Source organism: Chelonia mydas, chromosome 27 (genome assembly GCF_015237465.2).
Source record: "Chelonia mydas isolate rCheMyd1 chromosome 27, rCheMyd1.pri.v2, whole genome shotgun sequence".
NCBI lineage: Eukaryota > Metazoa > Chordata > Testudines > Cheloniidae > Chelonia > Chelonia mydas.
The window spans coordinates 5,461,412-5,489,295 of record NC_057860.1 but is presented as its reverse complement, the minus strand read 5'-3'; the positions used below and the strand labels follow the sequence as shown (position 1 = coordinate 5,489,295).

The following is a 27,884-nucleotide window of genomic DNA, read 5'->3' as shown; positions in this document are numbered from 1 at the left end:
GGCTCCTGCGGCTTGAAGAGAAAAAAGCCCGAGGAAGCAAGCAGCTCCCAACCAAGATACAGGCATTTGCAATAACTGCCAGAGATCATGCAAATCTCTGATTGGAGTATTCAATCACATGAGACATTACAAACCATCTACATCATAGGCTGTAATTCCCACTGTCTCTCGCAGATGAAAGGATGCCAACACATTACTCCAGCCAACTAGGTACCCATCTGAGATATTAGTTATATACATGGTACAGCTAGCCACCCCCACTGCTGCAGGTACGTACTTAGTGCCTTGGACAGGCACATGCTTGGCTACGCTCTATTTTTAGAGTGATCGCTTGATCAGAGCTAGCATGGGTATGTCTCCTCCAGCTGGGAATCACACCCCAGCTCCAAGTGTTGACATACTCAAAAACATGGAGAATAGCCCTACCCTGCCTCACAGTGGGATTAGGGGAATAAAGCATTGAAGATTGGGAGGGGCTCAAATGCACCCTTGTTGCCAAGAAGGCCAATGGCATATTGGGCTGTATTAGGAGGAGCATCGCCAGCAGATTGAGGGAAGTGATTATTCCCCTCTATTCGGCACTGGTGAGGCCACACCTGGAGTATTGTGTCCAGTTTTGGGCCCCACAGTACAGAAGGTATGTGGACAAATTGGAGAGAGTCCAGTGGAGGGCAACGAAAATTATTAGGGGGCTGGGGCACATGACTTACAAGGAGCAGCTGAGGGAACTGGAGTTATTTAGTCCGCAGAAGAGAAGAGAGAGGAGGGATTTGATAGCAGCCTTCAACTACCTAAAGGGGGGTTCCAAAGAGGATGGAGCTCAGCTGTTCTCAGTGGTGGCAGATGACAGAACAAGGAGTAATGGTCTCAAGTTGCAGTGGGGGAGGTCTAGGTTGGATATTAGGAAAAACTATTTCACTAGGAGGGTGGTGAAGCCCTGGAATGGGTTACCTATGGAGGTGGTGGAATCTCCATCCTTAGAGGTTTTTAAGGCCTGGCTTGACAAAGCCCTGGCTGGGATGCTTTAGTTGGTGTTGGTCCTGCTTTGAATCACAGAATATCAGAGTTGGAAGGGACCTCAGGAGGTCATCTAGTCCAACCCCCTGCTCAAAGCAGGACCGATCCCCAATTAAATCATCCCAGCCAGGGCTTTGTCAAGCCTGACCTTAAAAACGTCTAAGGAAGGAGATTCCACCACCTCCCTAGGTAACGCATTCCAGTGTTTCACCACCCTCCTAGTGAAAAAGTTTTTCCTAATATCCAAACTAAATCTCCCCCACTGCAACTTGAGACCATTACTCCTTGTTCTGTCATCTACTACCACTGAGAACAGTCTAGAGCCATCCTCTTTGGAACCCCCTTTCAGATAGTTGAAAGCAGCTATCAAATCCCCCCTCATTCTTCTCTTCCGTAGACTAAACATCCCCAGTTCCCTCAGCCTCTCCTCATAAGTCATGTGTTCCAGTCCCCTAATCATTTTTGTTGCCCTCTGCTGGACTCTTTCCAATTTTTCCACATCCTTTTGTAGTGTAGTGTGGGGCCCAAAACTGGACACAGTTCTCCAGATGAGGCCTCACCAATGTCGAATAGAGGGGAACGATCACGTCCCTCGATCTGCTGACAATGCCCCTACTTATACATCCCAAAATGCCATTGGCCTTCTTGGCTACAAGGGCACACTGTTGACTCATATCCAGTTTCTCGTCCACTGTAACCCCTAGGTCCTTTTCTGCAGAACTGCTGCCGAGCCATTCGGTCCCTAGTCTGTAGCGGTGCATTGGATTCTTCTGTCCTAAGTGCAGGACTCTGCACTTGTCCTTGTTGAACCTCATCAGATTTCTTTTGGCCCAATCCTCTAATTTATCTAGGGCCCTCTGTATCCTATCCCTACCCTCCAGTGTATCTACCTCTCCTCCCAGTTTAGTGTCATCTGCAAATTTGCTGAGGGTGCAATCCACACCATCCTCCAGATCATTTATGAAGAAAATGAACAAAACCGGCCCAAGGACCGACCTTGGGGCACTCTGCTTGATACCGGCTGCCGACTAGACATGGAGCCATTGATCACTACCCGTTGAGCCCGACAATCTAGCCAGCTTTCTATCCACCTTATAGTCCATTCATCCAGCCCATACTTTAACTTGCCGGCAAGAATACTGAGGGAGACCGTGCCAAAAGCTTTGCTAAAGTCAAGGAACAACATGTCCACTGCTTTCCCCTCATCCACAGAGCCAGTTATCTCATCATAGAAGGCAATTAGATTAGTCAGGCATGACTTGCCCTTGGTGACTCCATGCTGACTGTTCCTGATCACTTTCCTCTCCTCTAAGTGCTTCAGAATTGATTCCTTCAGGACCTGCTCCACGATTTTTCCAGGGACTGAGGTGAGGCTGACTGGCCTGTAGTTCCCAGGATCCTCCTCCTTCCCTTTTTTAAAGATGGGCACTACATTAGCCTTTTTCCAGTAGTCCGGGACTTCCCCCGATCGCCATGAGTTTTCAAAGATAATGGCCAATGGCTCTGCAATCACATCCGCCAACTCCTTTAGCACGCTCGAATGCAACGCATCCGGACCCATGGACTTGTGCATGTCCAGCTTTTCTAAATAGTCCCGAACCACTTCTTTCTGCACAGAGGGCTAGTCACCTCCTCCCCATGCTGTGCTGCCCAGTGCAGCAGTCTGGGAGCTGACCTTGTTCGTGAAGACAGAGGCAAAAAAAGGCAAAAAAAAGTACATTAGCTTTTTCCACATCCTCTGTCACTAGGTTGCCTCCCTCATTCAGGAAGGGGCCCACACTATTCTTGACTTTCTTCTTGTTGCTAACATACCTGAAGAAACCCTTCTTCTTACTCTTAACATCTCTTGCTCGCTGCAACTCCAGGTGTGATTTGGCCTTCCTGATTTCACTCCTGCATGCCCGAGCAATATTTTTATACTCATCGCTGGTCATTTGTCCAATATTCCACTTCTTGTAAGCTTCTTTTTTGTATTTAAGATCAGCAAGGATTTCACTGTTAAGCCAAGCTGGTCGCCTGCCATATTTACTGTTCTTTCTACACATCGGGATGGTTTGTCCCTGTTACCTCAATAAGGATTCTTTAAAATACAGCCAGCTCTCCTGGGCTCCTTTCCCCCTCATGTTATTCTCCCAGGGGATCTTGCCTATCAGTTCCCTGAGGGAGTCAAAGTCTGCTTTTCTGAAGTCCAGGGTCCATATTCTGCTGCTTTTCTTTCTTCCTTGTGTCAGGATCCTGAACTTGACCATCTCATGGTCACTGCCTCCCAGGTTCCCACCCACTTTTGCTTCCCCTACTAATTCTTCCCGGTTTGTGAGCAGCAGGTCAAGAAGAGCTCTGCCCCTAGTTGGTTCCTTCAGCCCTTGCACCAGGAAATTGTCCCCTACATTTTCCAAAAACTTCCTGGATTGCCTGTGCACCGCTGTATTGCTCTCCCAGCAGATATCAGGGTGATTGAAGTCTCCCATGAGAACCAGGGCCTGCGATCTAATAACTTCTGTGAGTTTTCAGAAGAAAGCCTCGTCCACCTCATCCCCCTGGTCCGGTGATCTATAGTAGACTCCCACCACGACATCACCCTTGTTGCTCACACTTCTAAACTTAATCCAGAGACACTCAGGTTTTTCTGCAGTTTCATACCAGAGCTCTGAGCAGTCATACTGCTCCCTTACATACAGTGCAACTCCCCCACCTTTTCTGCCCTGCCTGTCCTTCCTGAACAGCTTATATCCATCCATGACAGTACTCCAGTCATGTGAGTTATCCCACCAAGTCTCTGTCATTCCAATCACATCATAATTCCTTGACTGTGCCAGGACTTCCAGTTCTCCCTGCTTGTTTCCCAGGCTTTGTGCATTTGTATATAGGCACTTGAGATAACCCGCTGATCGCCCCTCTTTCTCAGTAAGGGGGTTGGACTAGATGAGCAGGGGGTTGGACTAGATGACATCCTGAGGTCTCTTCCAACCCTAATCTTCTATGATTCTGTTATTCTACTATCAGAAAGGGGGCCAGATAAGAACCTAAGAGAAATAAATTCCATCTCCAAAATATTTTTTGATGAGAAAAGTGATTTAACTGCAAAATGCCAGGAAGGCCTTCCTCTGTATTCAGCAGACACGGTGCTCAACGGCATGTGGCTCTCGATGCTAATCATCCTCATGTTATTAGCACATGCCAGTTCCCAAGTGTTGCACAGACATTAGCTAATTACGTTTCACGGCCCTACTGGGGCTCTCGTTAGCTTCATTATAAAACTTCTAATTTAAAATTACCCCGAACAAAGGTTTCATAAATTCCCCTGCACGCTGAGAAAAGGGGCTGCAGCTGAAATCTACTTATCTAGTTAGAGGTGAGAGTGGATTAATCCAGTTATCCTGATCTAATCTACCCAGAGGCTGGATTCCGCTCCTGGTTCTAGCAGTAGAAATCCTGAAATCAAGGGAGTTGGGAATGGCACTACAGGGGAGGTGATTCTGCTGTGTTTTAGGGCTTGTCTACACAGAGTGGCCTATGGGGGGTGTGAACTGTGGAGCGCTCTACCGTGTTATGCTCTGACTGTCCTGTGTAGGCCCCGCTGGCGTGAACTAAAAGGTATCGAGTTCATGCTGATGTTGTCCCATTTAAACAGGGCTCTGTTAATGCACACATTAGTTCATTCCCACAGGGTCTAGATGGGGCAGTTAGAGTGCAACACGTTCGAGTGCTCTGCCGTTCACACCCCTGTAGTCCGGACTGCAGCGTCATGTAGACAAGCTCTCAGACAAGTGTTGACCCCAGCAGGAATTGCATCCGTGGAACTGAGGCCAGAAGAGAGCCCCCGCTGTTTATAATGCACACATCACAGCTGCCGCCCATCGAGGGACCGTACATTTGATTTATAAAAAGCCAGTGGGGCTTAAAAAGCCTTGGATGAAAAAGACAATAGATTGTTCTTATTACCCTGTAACACATCGTGGACTTTGCTGTCACTATGCTGCCCCCACGGCCACTCAGGACTTCAGGGAGGCAACAGAGAGAGAACTCAAATCCTCCTGCTCCACAAGCCTAGGCCCCTGCCACTAGAGCTAAAGGAGAATCTCCGTTAGCTGTTAGCAGTATGAGGCCCATGACACACAGTTGAACAGTCCCACTTTCACTCAGCGGAGGGCATTGACTCTCATACGTCCCAGCCAGTTCGTTCCAGTATTTGTTTCCCCAAACTCTCAGCTCCTCATCAGCCAAAGGATTTGGGGGGGACATTGTCAGAGGAAAGCAACACAAGTAGAACGACTTGGGACACACCTCCACGCAGCAGGCATGAGAGAGGAACACGGCATTTGCAGTCGTTCCTGGCGCAGCTGAGGGGAGAAATTCCCACTGCCCTGGGAAGGCAGAAGGGGAAATTTGTTGTTTGTGGAAAAGTATCAAACAATTCCTATTCTAAGCTTACACCTTTCCCTATGAAGCGGTGGTTTATGCTGACATCAAACTGTAATTCCACTATAAGACCCCTCCCTGCTCTCATTGGAGCATAGGAATTGCTGGACTGGATTAGACCAGGATTGTGTCTCTGACGATTGAAGCCAGAACCAGATGCTTCCAAAAATGGTGCAGAAAGCCTGGTGGTGAGCAATAGTGGATTAACCTGAGACAATATCAGAACAAATCAAAGAGATGGAGTGCAACTGGCTCTCTGTGTGCTCCGATTAATGATTAACGACAAAAGCAACAATGTAACTCTCCCCTAGCATCTCTCATCCTCCAAGGATTGGGAAGCACAGTAAGGATGGATCCTTCCTCCCACCCCCCTCTAAAGGGGTAGATAAGTATCAACTCCAGCTTGCACACGGGCTGCAAAGCAGGGAGGTCACGCAGCTAGCTGGAGGAACAGGCAAGTCTAGAATTCAGGAGCTCCCATCTCCCAGACCTGTGCTCAGATGGGCTGCCTTCCTCCAGATGAAATGGGCACTTTTCCAGGATCAGGGCTTTACTAAGGACACTCCCAGTAAAACTCTACATGACCAAAATCCAAACCCTGGAGGAGGAGTGTCCACTTCTTCACGGTGGCAACATTTCCTGGGAGCCCCCACGCTCCTGGATGTTAGAGTCACACTTTTCTCAACAACTGTGTTCCCCCCCACCAGCCCCATCTTCAAATCTGACCTGATTTTAGCAGCAGCTCTCTGGTGAGATGACAGAGTAAGTGAATGAGGCTTCCTGCTGCCCGAAAGAGTCTGGTTTTAGAGAGCAAAAGGAATCGGTTTCTCGCTCCACCTTTGATAGCCTGGCTGCTCAGATGGGAAGGGGAAGCAAGAGCATGTCCAGGGTTCCAGATACAGCCGAGCAGAATGCCCCTGCTGTGCTGCTGAATATACCAGGCAGGCCGTAGTGCTGAATGCAGCAGGTATATTAGGGTAGAGTAATGTGCCGGCTGACTTGCTGAATTGGTCAGGGATGCCCGCACATTGCATTTCATTGGGTGGTGCACAGCGCTGAAAGGTTTCAGAGTAACAGCCGTGTTAGTTTGTATTCACAAAAAGAAAAGGAGGACTTGTGGCACCTTAGAGACTAACCAATTTATTTGAGCATCAGCTTTCGTGAGCTACAGCTCACTTCATCGGATGCATACTGTGGAAATTGCAGAATATCATTATTATATACACAGACACCATGAAACAATACCTCCTCCCACCCCATTCTCCTGCTGGTAATAGCTTATCTAAAGTGATCATCAAGTTGGGCCATTTCCAGCACAAATCCAGGTTTTCTCACCCTCTGCCCCCCCCCCCCCCCCCCAAACTCACTCTCCTGCTGGTAATAGCCCATCCAAAGTGACCACTCTCTTCACAATGTGTATGATAATCAAGGTGGGCCATTTCCTGCAGAAATCCAGGTTCTCTCACCCCCTCAGCCCCCTCCAAAAACCACACACACAAACTCACTCTCCTGCTGGTAATAGCCTATCCAAAGTGACCACTCTCCTTACAATGTGCATGAAAATCAAGGTGGGCCATTTCCAGCACTTTTCTCTTAGCGCTGAAAGGGTTACTGTTTTCCCCTCTCCCTGTGACAGCCAGCCAGCCCTCTGTCCCAGCCTCTATCCATCAGTCTGTCTTTACGTGTGTCTATCAATCTAGGCAGCTATGCAGCAGAAGGCAGACAAATAGCCCCTTATCAGTAGACTATCGGGAATGAAATAGATCAAGAACCCACAAAGCCAGGCACACTGCAGATCAGGGAAGATGAATAAGAGAAAAACAAATGCTATTTATCACCGCCTAACACTCCCAAGGACAAATGACACCTGCACTAGCAAGGTAATGAAACCCTTTAGGGAGGAAAACAAATGAATTATGACCCTGACTCCTGCTTGCCCTGCGTCTAGCATTTCCATTACACACCTTGTTTTCACCCTGGGCTTCATAACTTCACATCGCTTTGCTGGAGCGTGTGTGTGAGGGGGAACCTGGTTCACAAGGAATCTCCATCCCAAAGGCCTAGGCCAGGTCCACACTACAGAATTACTTTGATATAAGTACGTGGCTCAGGGGTGTGAAAACATAGTTCTACCGACCAAAGAGCTGGTGTAGACGGATGTGGATTAACTCTGGCGGAGGTGGATTAACTACACCGACAGGAGAGCTCTTCACTAACACGCTACAGCACCACCGATGCAGCATTTTAAGTGTAGACGTGCCCTTAGATTGGAAGCTTTCTGGGGAAGAGACAGTCTTTTATTCTGAGTTTGTACAATGCCGAGCATCACAGGTTCCTGGTCTGTGACTGGGGCTGCTAGACCCTCCCACAATACAAATAACGTAACAATAATGATGGAGAACTTCCGATGGTGATGCTAACAATGGACTACCCTCTGCTTTCAGCCAGGCTGGCGACCCCTGCAACTGGAGCTGGGCGAAAAACAGCTTTCTGGGGTTCACGGGCCATTTGAAAAAGTCGGGGAAAAATTCAGTTTGGGTTAGGCTGCGAAAACTTTTCAGCGAATTGAAAATTTGAAAAAAAAAAAAGGTTTCAGGTCAAACAAATTATTTTGTTTCAATTTTGACCATTTTTAAACATTTTTGAATATAAATAAAAATAAAATTAAAGAAACTTGAAATGAAAAGTTGTTTCAAACAGAAAAATCAAAATGTTTTGTTTCGAAGACATCAACAATAGATTTTGGGGGGAACTTTTTAGGTTTTTTTTTCTAGATGAAAAATTAGGTGAAATCGACATGTATTCATTCGATACACCTTTTGATGTCCCTGAACCTTCACTTTTTGCCAAAAAAAGCTGTGTGTGAAAAATTTGGCCCCACTCAACCTGTGACTATCAAGAGCCCTCATTTACACCTCACTTTACTCAGACCTTGTCCTATTTCTCCATCCTCTTTTGTCTGTTTCACCTTGTCATAATCCTGAACTGGGAGCTCTCTGGGGCAAGGACTGTCTGTTTTCATTAGGAACATAAGACTTGCCAGACTGGGTCAGAACGCTGGGCCCTCTAACCAGTATCCTGTCTCTGACTGTGATGCTGGTAGACCAGGTGCCAGCTCCTCCCAAGGCTGTAGCTCTCAGCTGAGCACTGACAAACTCATTGCTGGAAACCAGACCAACCAATATGTGAATATTGTTCAAGATAGGTGTTGGACTTGTAACAATGTGTTTAGTGGTTAGACTCTATAGAACGCTTATAAATTGCTGCAAGGGTTAATCTGACTTGTAATGTCTGTATCTCATGCTCTAAGGTAATAGGTACATTTTACTCTATAACTGTACAAATGCCTACTCTGAACCTGTGAACTCAGGCAGGAGGAGTGGCTGCCCTGACCATTAGGGAGGATTATCCAAACTAAATGCGTCATTGTGGCACATCACATTAGAAAAACTTTGCTAATTGCCCCTACCTAGGCTACGTGCAGAGGGGCTCGTCTCATCTGTTTGGATTTCAGAAGAGCAAAATAAAAATAGCTGACATGAAAATTGTTCATCTCTTTGCTGTTTGGACTCTCACGAGGCTGAGAAACAAAAGCAAAGATCCCCCAGGTCAACCTGGGTTAGCCCTAAAGCACATTCAGTGCTGACAGATTGCTACAACTCAGTCACATTTTGGAACCATAACTCCTTTGTAAGACACGTTGCTTGCTTTAACGGTAAATAACTCTCTCATTTCTTTTTCCTAGTTCATAAATCCTTGGTTAGTTTAGTACAGGATTCACTACAAGTGCTGTCTTTGCTGTGAGATCTAAGGTACAAACTGACCTGAGGAAAGTGACTGGTCTCTTGGGGCTGGAAGGAACCTGAATATTTTGTGGTAGTTGGTATAAGCAGAGGTGAAAATAAGCCGGTCCAGTCCGGTGTGGCGTACCGGCAACAGCAGGTACACAGCCGACCGTACCGGCAGGGGGCAGCTTCCTGAGGCTCGCGATTTAAAGGGCCCGGGGCTCCCAGCAGTGGCTGGAATCCCGGACCCTTCAAATCGCCACCAGACCCCCGCTGCTGGAGCCCTGGGGTAGTGGTGGTGGTGGCCGGGAGCCCCGGGGCTCTGGTGGTGCTTTAAAGGGCCTGGGGCTCCCAGCTGCTGCTACTGCAGCCAGAGCCCCGGGCCTCATGGGAGTTGGTCCTGGTGTGGGGCTCAGAGGGAGCAGGGGCCCAGGGGAGCTGAGTCCTGGCGTGGGGCTCAGAGGGAGCAGGGGCCCATGGGATCTGAGTCCTGATATTGGGCTCAGAGGGAGCAGGGGCCCAGGGGAGCTGAGTCCTGGCATGGGGCTCAGAGGGAGCAAGGGCCCAGGGGATCTGAGTCCTGGAGTGGGGCTCAGAGGGAGCAGGGGCCCAGGGGAGCTGAGTCCTGGTGTGGGGCTCAGAGGGAGCAGGGGCCCAGGGGATCTGAGTCCTGGTATTGGGCTCAGATGGAGCAGGGGCCCAGGGGAGCTGAGTCCTGGCATGGGGCTCAGAGGGAGCAGGGGCCCAGGGGATCTGAGTCCTGATATTGGGCTCAGAGGAAGCAGGGGCCCAGGGGAGCTGAGTCCTGGCATGGGGCTCAGAGGGAGCAAGGGCCCAGGGGATCTGAGTCCTGGAGTGGGGCTCAGAGGGAGCAGGGGCCCAGGGGAGCTGAGTCCTGGTGTGGGGCTCAGAGGGAGCAGGGGCCCATGGGAGCTGAGTCCTGATATTGGGCTCAGATGGTGCAGGGGCTCATGGGAGCTGAGTCCTGGTGTGGGGCTCAGAAGGAGAAGGGGCTCATGGGAGCTGGGTCCCTCGAGGGGGGTGTGGGACAAAACCTTAGATGTGAGGGGAGAACCTCAGGGGAGGGTGCTGTGCCCTAGGGGAAGCTGAAGGGGGCAGTGGATCCTCTTGGTTTCTCAGGATATTCATTCTGTTGACACCACTCCATGCCCTGCAGAGCAATGCAAACCGCTGGCACCTTCTTCCCAGGAGCCACCCATGCTGTCTCGGGTAGCCGTGGCACAGCGAGTGGCAGGAGGGGCTGGCCACCCTGAAGACATGCCTGGGGTCTCGGACAGGTCCCCACGCGGGGTGCCTAGCCCCTCCCGCTGCTTGCAGTGCTGTGGCTATACTATTTTTAGTGCATTCTCCTGATCAGGGCTAGCGTGGGTATGTCTCCTGGAGCTCCAAGTGTAGATGTCCCCTCTGTGTTTCTCCCAGCTCCCATCCCACTCCGGACGTGCACAGCCTGAACTCGGGCTCACAAAGGAAGGGGCCAGCTGCTGACACAGCAGTACACCTAGTGAAATCCACACTCTGTGTTTGCTGCTGTGCCACTGACCCTTCCCCAACGGCTGGGCTGCAAGCCGCGATCCCAGGGTGCAGCCTTACGGCTCGCTCTGCGGCCAGCTCTCTCCCCAACCTGGCACTGTTGCGGGGTTCCCTCGCCCCCCCCCGCTGTGTGAGGCGTGCAGAGCGTTTGCTTTGCCGGCTGGAGGCTCGCTACTCTCCAGCAGCCGCCTGCCGGAGAGGGAGGGAGTCACCCTGCGCCGGTGCCAATATTTAATTTCAGAAAGAAGTCTGCGAGGTGTGCTAACTGGAGCTGTGTGGCAGGGATTATCCATCAGCATGGATCCTCTGAGTCCATCACTCACCCTGACAGGTCGCCGATTACAGGGGGCGGGGTCAGGCCAGGCGATTTCTCAGAGGGCACTGTTTCTTTCATGCAAATTGGAAAATAAACCTTTCCAGCATTTTCATGCAAGAGACCAGTGAGGATCTTGCTTTCCTTTGCATCCTCCCCGAGTCCTGCTGGCTACGTGACACAGGGATGCTATTGTTCTCACGGGAAATATTGGCAATTTTTAATTGCTGGTAGGGAAAATAAAAAAAAAAGACCTTGATTTTGGATGGGAACCCAGCGTGGCAAGAGGTGCCAGACAGGCCTGCAGGGCACTGAATAGGCACAGCATGGAGACTGTGACCCCTAACCCCATTGGGAAGGGGTTTCATTCTCCGTGACCTATTTCACCTCTGGCTTCTCTGTGCAGATATCCAACAAGAAGGTCAATTAGTGTCCAGTTGTGATGGTGGGGCCGGATTGAGACCTGCCAAACTCATTTCACCTGGGAGACCAAAGGTCCATCTAATGGCAATGACTCTCCTGCGCTTGAAGCGGATGCAAACTTGCCACCTTGTTCCAATGGCAGAGCTCAGGATCTACCCAGGTGCTGGAGCTGACTATGACTCAGCTCACAAATTACAGGCAGTGTTTTGATTCCTACACAAATCTAATGCAAGAGGAAGTAGTGCAGGAGAAACTCTGTCGGTAAAGCCCATGCCTGGACTACTCGTGAGTATTTAATTCACAGAAATAAATACTGATTATTAAATGCAGCACTCAGAAATATTTGTCAAATAGACACAGTGTTCCTCATGGCCTTTGCTTAGCTTATGTATGCTTTGTCCTGGAGGTATAATACTAATAAGCAGACTGCGCTCTCCTGGGGCGGGCGAATGACTGTGTGTCTGTGACTGCCCTCTACTGGCTGGCAGTGAGTGTCATGGTCTCTCACAGAGAAACAGAGACCAGCATCTAAAGGCTGGTCTACAATGAAAGGCTACATTGACATAGCGATGTCGCTCAGGAGTGTGGAAAATCCACACGCCGAGAGACATCTTTAAGCAGACCTCACCCCCAGTGTAGACAGCACTAGGTCAATGGAAGAACCGAGCTAAGGCCTCTCAGGAAGGTGGATGAACAGCGATGGGAGAACCCCTAATGTCACTGCGGTGAGTGTCTACACTGAAGTGCTAGAGTGGGAAACACAGAGGGTGAAGCCTAAATGATTTCTATCTGGGGACTTTTGAATAGAGTAGGGTAAAGTTTTTTAGCCCAAACTCCCCCCCCTCCCGCCCACAAACAATGCAGATTTGACAAACTTCCGTCAATTTGTGTCAGTTTCATTGACTTGTTTGTGTTGGAACCCGCCCCCGCAAAAAACAACACCCTAGAAAAAGGCAAAACAGCTCATTTAATCTGTTTTCAAGTGATTTTTCAGTCTGAAATTACTTTGTTTAGAATCATAGAATCATAGAATAACAGAGTTGGAAGGGACCTGTGGAGGCCATCTAGTCCAATCCCCTGCCCAGAAATGTCCTTTCATTTGGAAGGCCAAGGCACAACTGGAGTTGCAGCTAGCAAGGGATGTGAAGGGTAACAAGAAGAGTTTCTACAGGAATGTTAGCAACAAGAAGAAGGTGAGGGAAAGTGTGGGAGCCTTACTGAATGGGGGAGGCAACCTAGTGACAGAGGATGTGGAAAAAGCTGAAGTACTCAATGCTTCTTTTTACTCCGTCTTCACAGACAAGGTCAGCTCCCAGACTACTGCACTGGGCAGCACAGCATGGGGAGGAGGTGACCAGCCCTCTATGGTGAAAGAACAGGTTAAGGACTATTTAGAAAAACTGGACGTGCACAAGCCCATGGGGCCGGATGCGCTGCATCCGAGGGTGCTGAGGGAATTGGCTGATGTGATTGCAGAGCCATTGGCCATTATCTTTGAAAACTCATGGCGATTGGGGGAGGTCCCGGACGACTGGAAAAAGGCTAATGTAGTGCCCATCTTTAAAAAAGGGAAGAAGGAGGATCCGGGGAACTACAGACTGGTCAGCCTCACCTCAGTCCCTGGAAAAATCATGGAGCTGATCCTCAAGGAATCCATTCTGAAGCACTTGGAGGAGAGGAAGGTGATTAGGAACAGTCAACATGGATGTGGGGAAAGCGGTGGACGTGATATAACTTGACGTTAGCAAAGCTTTTGATATGGTCTCCCCAGAGTATTCTTGCCAGCAAGTTAAAGAAGTTTGGATTGGATGAATGGACTATAAGGTGGATAGAAGGCTGGTTAGATCGCTGGGCTCAATGGGTAGTGATCAACGGCTTGATGTCTAGTTGGCAGCCAGTATCAAGCGGAGTGCCCCAAGGGTCGGTCCTGGGGCCGGTTTTGTTCAACACCTTCATTAAGATCTGGATGATGGAATGGATTGCACCTTCAACAAGTTCACGGATGACACTAAGTTGGGGGGAGAGATAGATGTACAGGAGGGTAGGGATAGGGTCCAGAGTGACCTAGACAAATTGGAGGATTGGGCCAAAAGAAATCTGACGAGGTTCAACAAGGACAAGTGCAGAGTCCTGCACTTAGACAGAAGAATCCCATGCACTGCTACAGGCTGGGGGCCGACTGGCTAAGCGGCAGTTCTGCAGAAAAGGACCTGGGGATTACACTGGACTAGAAGCTGGATATGAGTCAACAGTGTGCCCTTGTTGCCAAGAAGGCTAACAGCATATTAGGCTGCATTAGTAGGAGCATTGCCAGCAGATCGAGGGAAATGATTATTCCCCTCTATTTGGCAATGGTGAGGCCACACTTGGAGTATTGCATCCAGTTTTGGGCCCCTCACTACAGAAGGGATGTGGACAAATTGGAGAGAGTCCAGTGGAGGGCAATGAAAATGATCAGGGAGCTGGGGCACATGATTTACGAGGAGAGGCTGAGGGAACTGGGCTTATTTAGTCTGCAGAAGAGAAGCGTGAGGGGGGATTTGATAGCAGCCTTCAATTACCTGAAGGGGGATTCCAAAGAGGATGGAGCTCAGCTGTTCTCAGTGGTGGCAGATGACAGAACAAGGAGCAATGGTCTCAAGTTGCAGTGGGGGAGGTCTAGGTTGGATATTAGGAAAAACTATTTCACTAGGAGGGTGGTGAAGCACTGGAATGGGTTACCTGGGAGGTGGTGGCCTCTCCATCCTTAGAGGTTTTTAAGGCCCGGCTTTACAAAGCCCTGGCTGGGATGATTTAGTTGGGGATTGGTCCTGCTTTGAGCAGGGTGTTGGACTAGTTGACCTCCTGAGGTCTCTTCCAACCCTAATCTTCTCTGATTCTATATTGTATTTTTTTAAACAAGTTTAGAATGGTCAGAATCAAAATGGAACGTTTCATTTGACCTGTGTTTTAACTTTTTGATTTGCCAACGCTTGTGGAACATTTCATTTTCAGACTGACCCCCAAATAATTGTTTTTTTTAATGGCCAGTGAATGGAAAAATTGTGATTTCAACAGCTCTGCTTTCAAAATTGATTGCAGGCTATAGAGAGGAGAATCATATGGCTATACAGCAGGCCCAGTTAGCTGGCACTCTCACCTAACCAAAGGTTAGCTGTGTCCCCTGGAGAGGATTTCTCAGTGACTGAAGCGGGAGAGAGAGACAGGAGACCCTTCTCTGGTGTAAAACAGTGTCGCTCCATTGACTTCACCCAAGCTATGCTGAGTTATGCTGGCTGAGGATCTGGCCCAAACTCAATGTCGCCAGCATTCCCAATGTTATCACAACTCTCATGATGTTTAGTGGTTTTTTTGTAAAGCCCCAGCTCTTGGAGTCATTGGATTAAGTGATAATCTCGGTTTTTATTTTTTATAGAAGTACATTTCCAACTTGCAATAGAGCGAGCCCTCACCTGAGGCACTCTCCAGCATCAGGCCATAGCACAACAAGTGTGCCTGGCTTAGTTTCCCCTTTTGTTTGCCTAAGAAAGGAACATAATCTCTCTGTGTCCAAAACAAAACCTGCCTCTGGGCATAATTTATTCACATACAGTGCAGTAACTCCCCGCCCCCCGCCCCAACCTTGTAATAAAAACCATTCTCCAATTCCCACAATAAAGAAAGATACTGCAGGGTTTTTTTCCATTCCCCTCTACGGGGACGTCAAGTCCAAGTCACACACCCGAGGTCAATAGCGGCACTTTGTTCCCAGTTCCTTTTGACCTGATTCAGGGCCCCATTGTCCAGTACCTTCACCCAGGCAGACCCCGCTCCTGCAGTGTCTGGCTCCTTCATGCCTGTACCCCTGCTCAGCAGGATCCACTCTCCCACAAGAACCCTCTGACTTCTGGGCTTGGCTTCTGCTGACCCAGCTGGAGCCTCCCCTTTCCGAGGGGCCACTGCCAGAGATTTCTGCTCCCTGGGGGTCCCCAGCTTTGCTCCGTTCTCACCAACAGCTTTCTTCCAAGCTCCCGGCTCAATTACTGCTCTCCCTTCAAACTCAGCTCCTGCCAGCTCTGCTTGCTGCTTCTGTCTCTGAATCCTCTCGGGGCTGACTCTCTGGGTTTCTGCGGGTACGTCTACACTGCACCCCAAGCCCGGGTCTGTGGGACTCGGCGTTTCCAAGCTCACACTTGGATGTCCCTGCTGCATGGTAAATCTGGGTTTACAATGGCAGGATCTGGGTCTCACAGCCGTGCTCATGCATCCGCGCTGCACTACGTGGACCTTCTGACTCGTGTCTGTGGCTTTGCCTGCGTCCACACTGCCAAATGACAGGGCTTGGACCTGAGTCACAGCGGGACTTGGGCTCTGATCCACGCCCTGAGCAGGATCCTAGGAGCCGGGTTCTCAGTGCCAGTCAGAGTGACGGGTGCGTGGATGGAAGGGGGAGCTTGGCCTTGAACCTAAGTCACAGCCCAGGCTTAGTGTGCAGTGTGGACACACCCTGTGTCTCCTGCTCTCAAACAGCTCTCACCTGCTGATCACCTCCTCATTGTGCCTAGAGTTTTCTACTGACAATGAGGCTGATGAGCAATAGTGCAGGACGACCACCCGAAATATGAGTGACATAATGTGTCTCTAACATTGTAGGGAGCTCTCAGCAGACACAGGGGCCAGGAGGAAGCGAGATGGAACATGTGTGCACTCTGCCAGTTCTCAGCTGGCAGGTGGTCCCCGGCGTACAAGGACCAGAGCAGCCGAAAGGAGCTTAAAAGCCCCCCACGCGGCTGGGGAAGGTTTCCTTTGGTGCAAGCAGCACTACGGGGGGCAGACATAAGGCTGTGTTGTGAGGAGGCTCACGTGCGGGTAGAGACCAGGTAGTGCTGCAGCCATGGGGCTGGCTGAGGGTACACTCTCCGGCCCACAGAGCATCCCAGGGCTAGGAGGGCATAAAGGTGAATTAAAGTCTCCAAGCCCCCGTCCCCCCCAGAACTGCAGGCTGGGCGTTCTGTGCTCCACCACTTAGAGACACCGCACAGAATCTGTCTCGGGGTGTCCTTGTAACTATTGGGGTGAGGTCTGAGCCAGAGCTGGGAGTCAGGTTTTAATACCCAGGAGACAAACTCCCTGAAGTTTGCAGTATGGGCGATTTAACCCCAGTGGAACCCCAGAGCCCTTCAGCCTGACTAGCCCTTACCCCTGTGGAGAACCAGGTCGCTAATGTCCATTCAGCAACTCCAGAAACAAGCTAGGTGGGACGGGGAGGTTGGTGCAGGGGAAGGTGGGTAGCGTGCTTACCAGTGGTGTTACTGATCGGAGGTAAATTCTCACAGTATTGATCCTGGATGGAAGCCGAGATGGGGCTAATCCAGAGGATAAATACCTGCAGACAGAAGTGGAGGAAGCAAACACTGTTAGGGCTGCGGGTGGCCATCACAGCGGGCGATTCTGATCTCACGTACATAGAATTATAGAATATTAGGCTTGGAAGAGACCACGGTATTCCCTAGGAAGAACTCAGGTTTGCTTTGGTCACATTGTCCCAGCTTCCTGATGGGGCCTCAGGGACCTTCCCTTGTGTTAGCTCTCCCTGGGTGAGAACTGTGCACAAAGGCACCCGATCCTGGCCCAATGAGCTGCTCAGAGCCAAATCCATCCCCAGTGTAATGCCCCTGGAGCCAGAGGAATTGCTCCTGGTATGAATTTGGTCCAGTACATCTAATTCCTAACCCCCCTGCCTGCTTCAACACAGAGCCATTCCCACATTCAGGTCACAATGAGGGTTGTGAAGCTCATGCAAATTCTTCTTCCTACAAATTCTGCTCCGGTTGTTAGAGAGGCCTGACTCTCGGAGACCCAGGCCCAGAGCTATCTATGAGTATTATTATTGTTATTTATTATTTATTATTCTGCGTGAGAACGTACAATAAACTCCCTTTGCTCCACTAAGGGGCTGATTCTCATCTACACTGATAATTAATTAATAGCTGGCATTTTTATAGCATTTTTCATCGGTAGCTCTCAGAGCCCTTTACAAAGGAGGTCAGTATGATTATCCCCATTTTACAGGTGGGGAAACTGAGGCACAGAGCCAGGAAACAGATTTGCCGAAGGAGCCTTCAGTGAACATACATTACATTCACGCTCACTTTAAGAGCCCTCTCCACACCCAGAACCATATAAAGTGGCCTTAATGTAAATGAAAATGAGGCTGGAGGTTTTTTAAATGCATCATATTTATTCTGCCCCTCCTCCCGCAAAAAAACTTTGTGCACAACTTTCCTAGGCATCAGAATGAAAACTAAGGTTGCTCAGGGGTATTTGCTCAAAATGCAGACGCTAAGGGTCTGTCCACACTGCAGCTGGAGCTGTGATTTCACCATATTGGGGGAGGGATAGCTCAGTGGTTTGAGCATTGGCCTGCTAAACCCCGGGTTGTGAGTTCAATCCTTGAGGGGGCCATTTAGGGATCTGGGGCAAAAACTGGGGATTGGTCCTGCTTCGAGCAGGGGTTGGACTAGATACCTCCTGAGGTCCCTTCCAACATTAACCTTCTATGATTCTATGATATTGCCATACCTAAGCTAGCTTTGGTCTAGCGAGCCCAGGTATCAACAGCAGCGAAGCTGTGGCTGCGTGGCCTTCAGTTCAAGCCAGCCGTCCAAGAAAACAGCCAGGAGCCCGGGTGGGCTTGTACAGCCTGTGCTGAAACCCACGCTGCTGCAACTTCACTGCTGTTGGCACCCAAGCTAGCGAGATCCCAGCTAGGTCAGGTAAATCTACACGAGCTGCAATCACCCCCCCTGAGTGAAGTGTAGACAGACCCTGAAAGCAAGGAAAACCCAAAGTAAGGGGCCATTCCAACCCAACACAAGAGCAGTGCGCAAGAGTTAGCCCACAGCCATCATGACTTTCTATAACAGCAACGCACAACACCCTCTCCAACGCCATCACTCCCAACTCACGCTCAGTGAAGACACCACAGCCCCAGGAAACACATCGCAACCTTCTCTGACCCACCACAGCCCCAGGAAACACACTGCAACCTTCTCTGACCCACCACAGCCCCAGGAAACACACTGCAACCTTCTCTGACCCACCACAGCCCCAGGAAACACACTGCAACCTTCTCTGACCCACCACAGCCCCAGGAAACACATTGCAACCTTCTCTGACCCACCACAGCCCCAGTAATCACATTGCAACCTTCTCTGACCCACCACAGCCCCAGTAATCACATTGCAACCTTCTCTGACCCACCACAGCCCCAGTAATCACATTGCAACCTTCTCTGACCCACCACAGCCCCAGGAATCACACTGCAACCTTCTCTGACCCACCACAGCCCCAGGAAACACACTGCAACCTTCTCTGACCCACCACAGCCCCAGGAATCACACTGCAATCTTCTCTGACCCACCACAGCCCCAGGAAACACATCGCAACCTTCTCTGACCCACCACAGCCCCAGGAAACACATTGCAACCTTCTCTGACCCACCACAGCCCCAGTAATCACATTGCAACTTTCTCTGACCCACCACAGCCCCAGTAATCACATTGCAACCTTCTCTGACCCACCACAGCCCAAGGAAACACATTGCAACCTTCTCTGACCCACCACAGCCCCAGGAATCACATTGCAACCTTCTCTGACCCACCACAGCCCCAGGAATCACATTGCAACCTTCTCTGACCCACCACAGCCCCAGGAATCACATTGCAACCTTCTCTGACCCACCACAGCCCCAGGAAACACACTGCAACCTTCTCTGACCCACCACAGCCCCAGGAAACACATTGCAACCTTCTCTGACCCACCACAGCCCCAGGAAACACATTGCAACCTACTCTGACCCTATTTAGCAAAGGCACCACAATTATCATCTTCCTTTTCAGCCTTAGCCGTTGCAGGTACTGCGGAGCCGAGAGAGAAAGCGTGCAAACCTGTCTTCACGTTCAAACCCTGTTACCTTATGGAAGACAAATAATAAATACTCTTGCTAATAAACTCACAGACTTTTACTACATTGTTATGCTGGAAGATGTTAATGGCTTCCATCAAGTAGGTCTTTGATCTATAGACAGTCCCAAACCTGGTTAAAGTTGATGGATGTACAAAGCACAGGCCAAGGACTTGTCTGATGGGGAAATCAACCAGAATTGCTCTCGTAGCATGAGCTATTCTGGCACAGTTTACCTGTGTGGATGCTCTAATCTGGAGTAAAAGTCACTTTTATTCTGAAATGATTAGTGTGCTTCCAAAATGGAGTAATTATTCTGGAATAAAAATCACCCGCCCACAGTCAGACAGAGAGTATGTAGCACAGCGGGAGTGAAACCCAGGTCTCCTAACACACAGGCTAGCCCCTTCTGCCACTGACTCATCTGTCCTCCCTAGCCTTATTTATGGGCACCTGGGAAAATTCTGGCCTTAGTCACCAGGTATGTGTTAAAGCAAGATGCCAGGCAAGCGCTTTACTTCGACTGCAGCCACTGGTGGAGAGAGGCAGCGCCCCTGATTTCTTCAGGTGCAGTGTTACATCCTGATTTATTGTCGTGTGGTTTGTTATGATGAGATTTGAGCTCCAGGTCCCTGGAATAAAACCGCCTCCCTCTGATGAAAAGAAATAATTGGGCAGAAATGGCCCGGGAAGCTCATTTAGCAATCCCTCCCTCGCCGCGCACTGCAGGACATTCAGCGGCGGGCTCTGCTAATTGCAAGCCAGAATGGGCTCAGTCCTCAGTCACTTGCGATGAAGGGGGTTGTCCAAGGACATGTGTTCTTAAGTCATGTTGCTTTGGGAGCCCGCAGCGTGGGTTTGCCTAGTGTTAAAATGAGGGAGTGGAAGGGTTTAGTGCTTAGAGCAGGGGACTCAGGACTCCTAGGTTCTGTTCTTAGGTCTGGGATGGGAGAAGGGACTAGTGGTTAAAGCAGGGAACCAGAGTCAGAACTCCTGGGTTCTGTTCATAGATCGGGCACGGGAGTTTAGTGGATAGAGAAGGGACTCCTGGGTTTTATTCCTAGTAAGGTCATTGGCTCACTGTGTGACCTTAGGGAAGTCACTGGGTCAAATTCATCCCAGGTGCAGCTGCACTAACCAGGACAGAATTTGACTATCTGTGCCTCAGTTTACCCAGCTGTATAACCAGGGTGATAATTATTTGTCTCCCTCAGAAGGTTGTTAATTAGGATAGGTAATTAATGCCTATAAAGCGCTCTAACGAAACGCTGTGTACGATAAGCACCAAGGATCTGTCTATTTGCTTCTTGCCCTAAATTCTGGTTCCGGGTTGTGATGCTGCCAGATGTTCCACCCCAGAGGCAGATGAGGCACTCCCCAGCTCTGGTTTGTGTGTCACTCTAAATGCTCAGGGTCCCTTCAGGATGAAAAGTGCCCGCGGCATGTACAAGACTACTGTTACTGGCTGTTCTACCAGGCCACCGATGGGAAAGGCTCCAAACTTTTATTACAATCCCGATGCTCTGGCTGACTCTCCTTTCCATCAAGTCTGTCCTGGGTAATTATAGGCCCGTCAGCCTGACATCAATCCAGGGCAAGATAATGCTGCAGTTGATTGGGGACTCGGTTAATAAAGAATTAAAGGAGGATAATGCAATTAATGCAAATCAGCATGGGTTTATGGAAAATAGATCCTCTCAAACTAACTTGATATCTTTTTTTGATGAGATTATCAGTTTGATTGATAGAGGTAACAGTGTTGGCGTAATACACACAGACTTCTGTAAGGTGTTGGATTTGGTACCACTCGATACTTTGATTAAGAAACTAGAACAATATAAAATTAACCTGGCACACGTTAAAAGGATTAAAAACTGGCTAACTGAGAGGACTCAGAATGAAACCGTCAATGGAGAATCAACATCAAGTGGATCTGTTTCTAGGGGGGTCTCACAGGGATCAGTTCCTGGGCCTAGGTTATTTAACATTTTTATCAATGACCTGGAAGAAACCATAAAATCATCACTGATAAAGTTTGCAGATGACACAAAAATTGGGAGAGCGGTAAATATCGAAGAAGACAGGACACAGAATCAGAGCGATCTGGATTGCCTGGTAAACTGGGGGCAAATAAACAAATGTTTGTAGCTAGGAACAAAGAATGTTCAGGATGGGGGAACTCTATTTTGGGAAGAACTGACTGAAAAAGATTTGGGGGTTGTGGTGGATGATCAGCCGGACGTGAGCTCCCAGTGTGACTCTGTGGCCAAAGGAGCTAATGGACCCTTGGAGCCATAAATGGGGCAATCTTGTATATTTGGCCCTGGTGCAGCTGATGCTGGAATCCTGTGTCCAGTTTAGGTGCCCCCAGTTCAAAAGGATAAATTGGTGAGGGTTCAGAGAAGAGCCACAAGAATGATTCAGAGCATTAGAAAACCTGCTTTATAGTGATAGACTCAAAGAACGCAATTAACAAAGAGAAGGCCAAGGGAGGGGTGACGTGATCACAGCCCGTAAGTATTGTATGGGGGAACAAGTATTTAATAATGGGCTATTCAATCTAGCAGAGAAAAGTATCACCCCATTCAATGCTGGAAGCTGAAGCGAGTATAATTCAGACTGGAAATAAGGTGTAATTTGTTAACGGTGAGAGTAATTAACCATTGGAACAATTAACAAGGGTTGTGGGGGATTCTCCATGACTGACACTTTTTTAAAGCAAGATGGGCTGTTTCTCTAGCAGTCCTGCTCTCAGAATTATTTCGGGGCAGGTCTTTGGCCTGTGTTACGCAGGAGGTCAGACTAGATGATCACAGTGCTCCCTTCTGGCCTTGGAATGTCTGAGTCTCTGAATCGCTCCCACTACAGAGGGGCTAGGGAATGCTGCCAGTATTTGGCCCGAGCCTGGTCACTCACACCATACCTCCAGCACTGGGAGTTATTTTGTCAGCTAGGGAACCATGCTACCAGTCTGTGAGTTGCTGGCAGAGAAGGGTAGCTCTGGCCATCTCAGTCCCTGTCTCCTGACCCAGCTATTTTTTTAAAATTCGTACAGCTTTTGGCACAACTGAAAAAGTCCCCGCTGCCCCAGTGCATGCAACCTCCTTCTCCCAGCACGGCTCAGAACACTCGCTGTCCTCTCCCAATGATCCCACTACTGCCACCATCTTCAGTCCATCCCACTGGACCCCTGCCTCTCTTTGCATCAGACTTAGCTCCTGTGTGGCACACCAGGCCTGCCATAACCTTCAGCCTCTGGGATCCCATTCCGAGCCAAACATTCCTCGCTCAGTCAAATCAAAGCCAGTTTCCTCCGGGGGAAGGCTGTGCCAGGCTCCGTCCTGAGGGCTTGTTTCCTTCAATTGCAGTATTCAGCCCTTCACTGCTTTGGCTTTGGCGATGGCGAATAAATGGCAAGAATATTTCTCAGAGGGCCAAGTGTCCTTTCTCTTCTCATGCTCCAGGACGGCAGATCCGCTTCACTGCTGGGCAGAGACTGAGGCCCATGCTATCCAAAGTGGCTAGTGATCCTGGGGGCTTCAGGTTGGGGGCTCCTTTAAAAGGGGTCTGATTTTCAGGGTGCTACATGTTTTGCCCTCTCTTAAAGTCTGGCCCCCTTCGAGGAGTCTCCTGTTGGGCCCCTGTACGCTGAAAACTTTCCACCCCCTAAAAATAATTAAAAACCTCCTATCACAATGAGACCCTCCCCTGCACGCACTTTTAGGATAAGAACAAACGCATGACAGAGGTCAGGCCCGTCTCCTGGGAGGTGCTCAGATACCGCGGTGATGAGCGTGGGACAAGAATCTGGACAGAACAGAATAGAAACCCCCAGACTCACTAGTAACTTTGGAAAATGTAGGCCCAGCCACGGGCAATTGCAGACTGGGAGTCGGGAGCAGAGGGTTAGAATGGCGTTTACTCAGCAGCCCTTACCGGAGCTAGCAGCCAGCAGGGCCCCCTCTAGCCCTGGGTCCAGCCCTGGTTTCCCCAAGCTGGGGCTCAGATGTTCCTCCTGCCTTACCAAGGGCGGGGGGGTGGGGTCAGTGCTAATGAGGCCTATTCAATTAAGGTGGAAGTGGCCTATTCTCAACAGATGACAAGAAGGGATGAATATTAACAGAGGGAAATAAATAATAAAAATAAATTTGTTAGTCTCTAAGAGTCCACAAGGACTCATCATTGTTTTTACAGGCACTTCAGCATTTCTGGCACTTTTATCCAAAGTCTCAGTCTTCCTATCCAAAAGCAGCACGTAAAGGGATCGGTCTGCCCACCATGGAGACGTCACCACTTACGGAAGTGCGTTTGCCAATTCTGCACGGCAGCTTCTTTTGCAACACGGTGGCTTCCTCCAGCACGGCCTGGAGTGGCAAGTTCAGGTCCCCAGCAAAAAGGGAAAGTGCCTCCGAATAATGGGGTAGCAGACTTTCCGGAAAGGTGGGTCTGGCATTTTGGCCAGAGGCTGGGAGATTTCCCTGTGTGAGCTGAGCTGATTTGCCCTAGCAATTGATTTCCTTTTTATTTTTCTCCGTTTGTCTCCAGGATACCTTTCCAAGCCAGTGGGTTTGGGGGGAGTGGAGCCTGGGACTCCCATTAAAGCCACAGCTGCTTGACACTCAAGAAGGACATACCACTACCTCCCTGCCCCCAAAGTGCCGGACATAATAACCTGATCATTGGCTCTGAGAACAGGGTTGATATTAATATTGACTGTGTAGGCTGAATCCACCTGGATGCTATCTGATGGCTGCTGCCGCTGCCCGGATTTAATCGGAAAAGCTCATTGTCTCCTGTCTAAAAATAAGTGATGGCACTTCGGAAGTGGGAGGTAGGAGACAACCCACTCCATTTTTCAAAGGGACAGCCCTGGCCTGTCTAGCTAGCTAGCTGGAGGGTTACAAATGGGAGGAATGTAATATCTAGGCTGGGTCAATCCACCAGCTAGATGTGTCATGGTTTCAAAGCGGGGGCACCTATAAATGAATATCTCATCTATCCCGCCTCGAGGGATCCAGCTTAAGACAGAGAGGCAGAGCCCTGGGATAAAACATCCTCCTCACAAGGGAGCCAAAGTCCCTGGTCCACAGGGAAGTTATCTAAATGTCAAGGATTTACAGCCATTTCTGTCTCCTTGAGTCAAGCTGGAATGCAGCCATCTCTGGGGTGGAATGTGGCTGCTGTTTAACAGCACTACAGAACAGAGTAGGACTGGAAGTGAAGAAGAAGAGGGGCAAATCCAATTGAAAGTATAAAGGGAGATTTTAGGGAAGTGCATTTTAGTCAAGACACCAGGGCTAACACCTTGTCTCTTATAAAAAGTGCCAGGGGCTCTTCAATGAATATAACCGGCCAGGACCTCACTTTTACCTGGGGACTGACAGCACCTCCAGCAGCACAAGAGGAGTCACGCACCGTTTAAAAGTATACGCCCCAATTCCGCTACACACCCCTGGGCTATTTGCGTTCATCTTTAATCCGATACAAACTTCCTGTGTAAAATGGATCTGAAGTGGGCGCCCAATTTCTAGAATTTGCACCGCCTGGCCAGCTGGATAACACGCCAGCCTTTGAGCTTTCTTCTTGACACCGAGAGCCTCCAGCCAGGACTCTGGGCTCTGCTGTACAAGAGGGGCCTGTGAATTTCAAAGCCTCTCCATTCACTGGACATCAGCTCTTCCTTGCTGGAGAAGGGGAATGTTTATGTAATGCGGCACCCCTGGGCCACCGTCCAGAGCAAGGACTGAACCCTGGATCAGTCCTACAGCCCTTAAAAGGGCCCACTCTGGTTAGCGCAGAGGCGGCAGTAGAAACGTAATGCTCCATGTGGCCACTAGAGGGGGACAGAGAGCTGCACTGCGGATGCATGAGTCACAGAGTCTGTCTACACTGCAATGGAAGACCTGCGGTTGGCCCGTGCCCAGTGACTTGGGCTTGCAGGGCTTGGGCTAAGGAGCTGTTTCACTGCAGTGTAGACTTCTGGGCTCCTGCTGGAGCCTGGGCTCTAGGACCTGCAAGGGGGAGGGTCCCAGAGCTTGGGCTACACGGCATATTAAACATCCCCTTAACCCGAGCCCAAGTCAGCTGGCGCAGGCCAGCAGCAGGAGTTTAACTGCATTGTAGACAGACCCACACGGACTTCAGAACTAAATAAAACCCTAAACAACCCCACCTGAGGTGCGCTATCTGGTCTCATGCCACCACCTCCCCGCAGTGTAAATCCACTGGCTGCAGCGGAGTTACTTACTCCTCTTTTACGCCCTCCGATGAGACATCAGGATCAGGCCCTTCTGCCAGCTAGAAGTCAGGGCTTCCATGGTGACCGCCGTTGGGTTTTATAAAGTCCTCTGTGCAACACACTCTCTGGCACTGTCCCCCTCATGGAGTTTATGGCTGGAAGGGAGCACAGATCATCTGGTCTGATCCCCGGGATATCACAGGTCCACCAGCCCCACCCTGAACCCATGCACACTAAACCCAGCCTCTTCACTCTGGGCAGACCATTCCTGGGTAGGACACATCCCAGCCTGGTCAAGGTTGGCGTGCATCTCCGATTTTGTGTCATTTTTCCAGTTCCTCCCAAGACTCAGAGAAGAATCTGGCCTTGACCACATGCTTTGTGGGCCGGTCTCTCCCTGCTGGAGAAAGGCGGGTTGAGAGATAAACTGTCAGCACTTGTTAGCACGAAGCAGCTCGGAGGAGAGCCCTGGCGGTGACTGCTGCTAAGAGGTGTGTGAGCGGTGGGCGTGGAGACATGGGGTGTGTCAGCCCACCCCTGACCCGCCAGTGACCTAACTGTGAAATCCTCATTCATCATGATTAACACTGAGCATTGCTCCATCTCCAAAGTGCTCCAGAGCCATTAACTAATTAATTAATGTCCACGTCCAACACCAGCTCCCAGGGCTGCAAATGTGCAGGCATTTTCCAGCTCCGACAAGATCTGAGCGGTACGACAGGAAGGCCTGCGACAGCTTCGGAGCAGAAAGATGGACGGGCAGCTGCCTAATTAGCAATGGGAGATGGAGCTCGGGTTTCCCCCTCTCAACGGGGCTGAAATTGGAGAGCGAGCCGCTAAGCTTTATTAAGCAAACTATTCCATGCGTTTCAGAACAAAGACATGCCGGGCAGCTGCGTTAGTGTCTGTGTTCTCGGCAGCGCCTTGTGGGGTGTCAGTGACAAGCACTGGGAGACAGAGGGCAGTTTAATAGAATCATAGAAGATTAGGGTTGGAAGAGACCTCTGGAGGTCATCTAGTCCAACCCCCTGCTCAAAGCAGGACCAATCCCCAACTAAATCATCCCAGCCAGGGCTTTGTCAAGCCAGGCCTTAAAAATCTCTAAGAATGGAGATTCCACCACCTCCATAGGTAACCCATTCCAGTGCTTCTCCACCCTCCTAGTGAAATAGTGTTTCCTAATATCCAACCTAGACCTCCCCCACTGCAACTTGAGACCATTACTCCTTGTTCTGTCATCTGCCACCACTGAGAACAGCCGAGCTCCATCCTCTTTGGAACCCCCCTTCAGGTAGTTGAAGGCTGCTATCAAATCCCCCTTCTCTTCTCTTCTCTTCTGCAGACTAAATAACTCCAGTTCCCTCAGCCTCTCCTCATAAGTCATGTGCCCCAGCCCCTGATAATTTTTGTTCCCTCCGCTGGACTCTCTCTAATTTGTCCACATCTTTCTGTAGTGAGGGGACCAAAACTGGACGCAATACTCCAAGTGAGGTCTTTTCACTGCTGGAAGGGCGAGCGGGAAGTTTCCTGCAAAGAGTTTGGTCCCTTCGCTGTCAGACGTGGCTCTGACCACACCCATGCCTCCCCAACATCGGCTCACTTCTCGCGTGCAGGTGCCCAGCCTACGATGGCCTAGGCACTTTTAATCACGATGTAGCATTCAGGAGTCAACACAATTTGTTTTTAGGGGGAAGCAGAAGTCACCCATAAAGGATTGTTCGTCAAAACAGAGAAAGAAATGATGCATCTGCCTCGGGCATTGGGAGGCTGGGGTTCCATTCCCAGCCCTAACACTGGTTTGGTAGGTGACCTGGAGCGAGACACCACCCATTCCTGTGCCTCAGTTTCCCCATTTGAAATCTACTCATGAAAACTGCCGTAGAACAGCTGGCAGTTATTATCAAGGGATGGGCCACACAGCTTAGAGTGAAGGGCAAACACTTGCAGTGAATGGTTCACAAACAGCGTGTAGCATCTGGCTTTGCAGTAATAACCACCAAAGGGATCCTGTATTGAGGCTGGCTGGACACGGACAGACTCAGGGGTGCTTTCTAGCTCCCAGCCAGGCTAATGCAGCCTGTGGAATGAATCAAACCAATCAAAACCCAGCCCTAAACCAGAGACTGTTCCTGGCTGGAGAATCAAAGTCATTTCCTACCTTGCGATCGAACCTCCTTGGTTAACTCCCCTTCC

The 27,884-nt window shown here is 49.8% G+C and overlaps 1 protein-coding gene across 1 annotated transcript in view; it reads right to left on the bottom strand.

The window, feature by feature from the left end:
- The window catches only part of LOC102947829 (corticotropin-releasing factor receptor 1), a 118,095-nt gene that overhangs the window by 75,020 nt on the left and 15,191 nt on the right, over positions 1 to 27,884 (bottom strand). Inside the window, exon 2 of the mRNA XM_037886932.2 lies at positions 16,789 to 16,873. Coding sequence (XP_037742860.1) covers positions 16,789 to 16,873 — 85 coding nt within the window. The remainder of the gene's footprint in view (positions 1 to 16,788; positions 16,874 to 27,884) is intronic.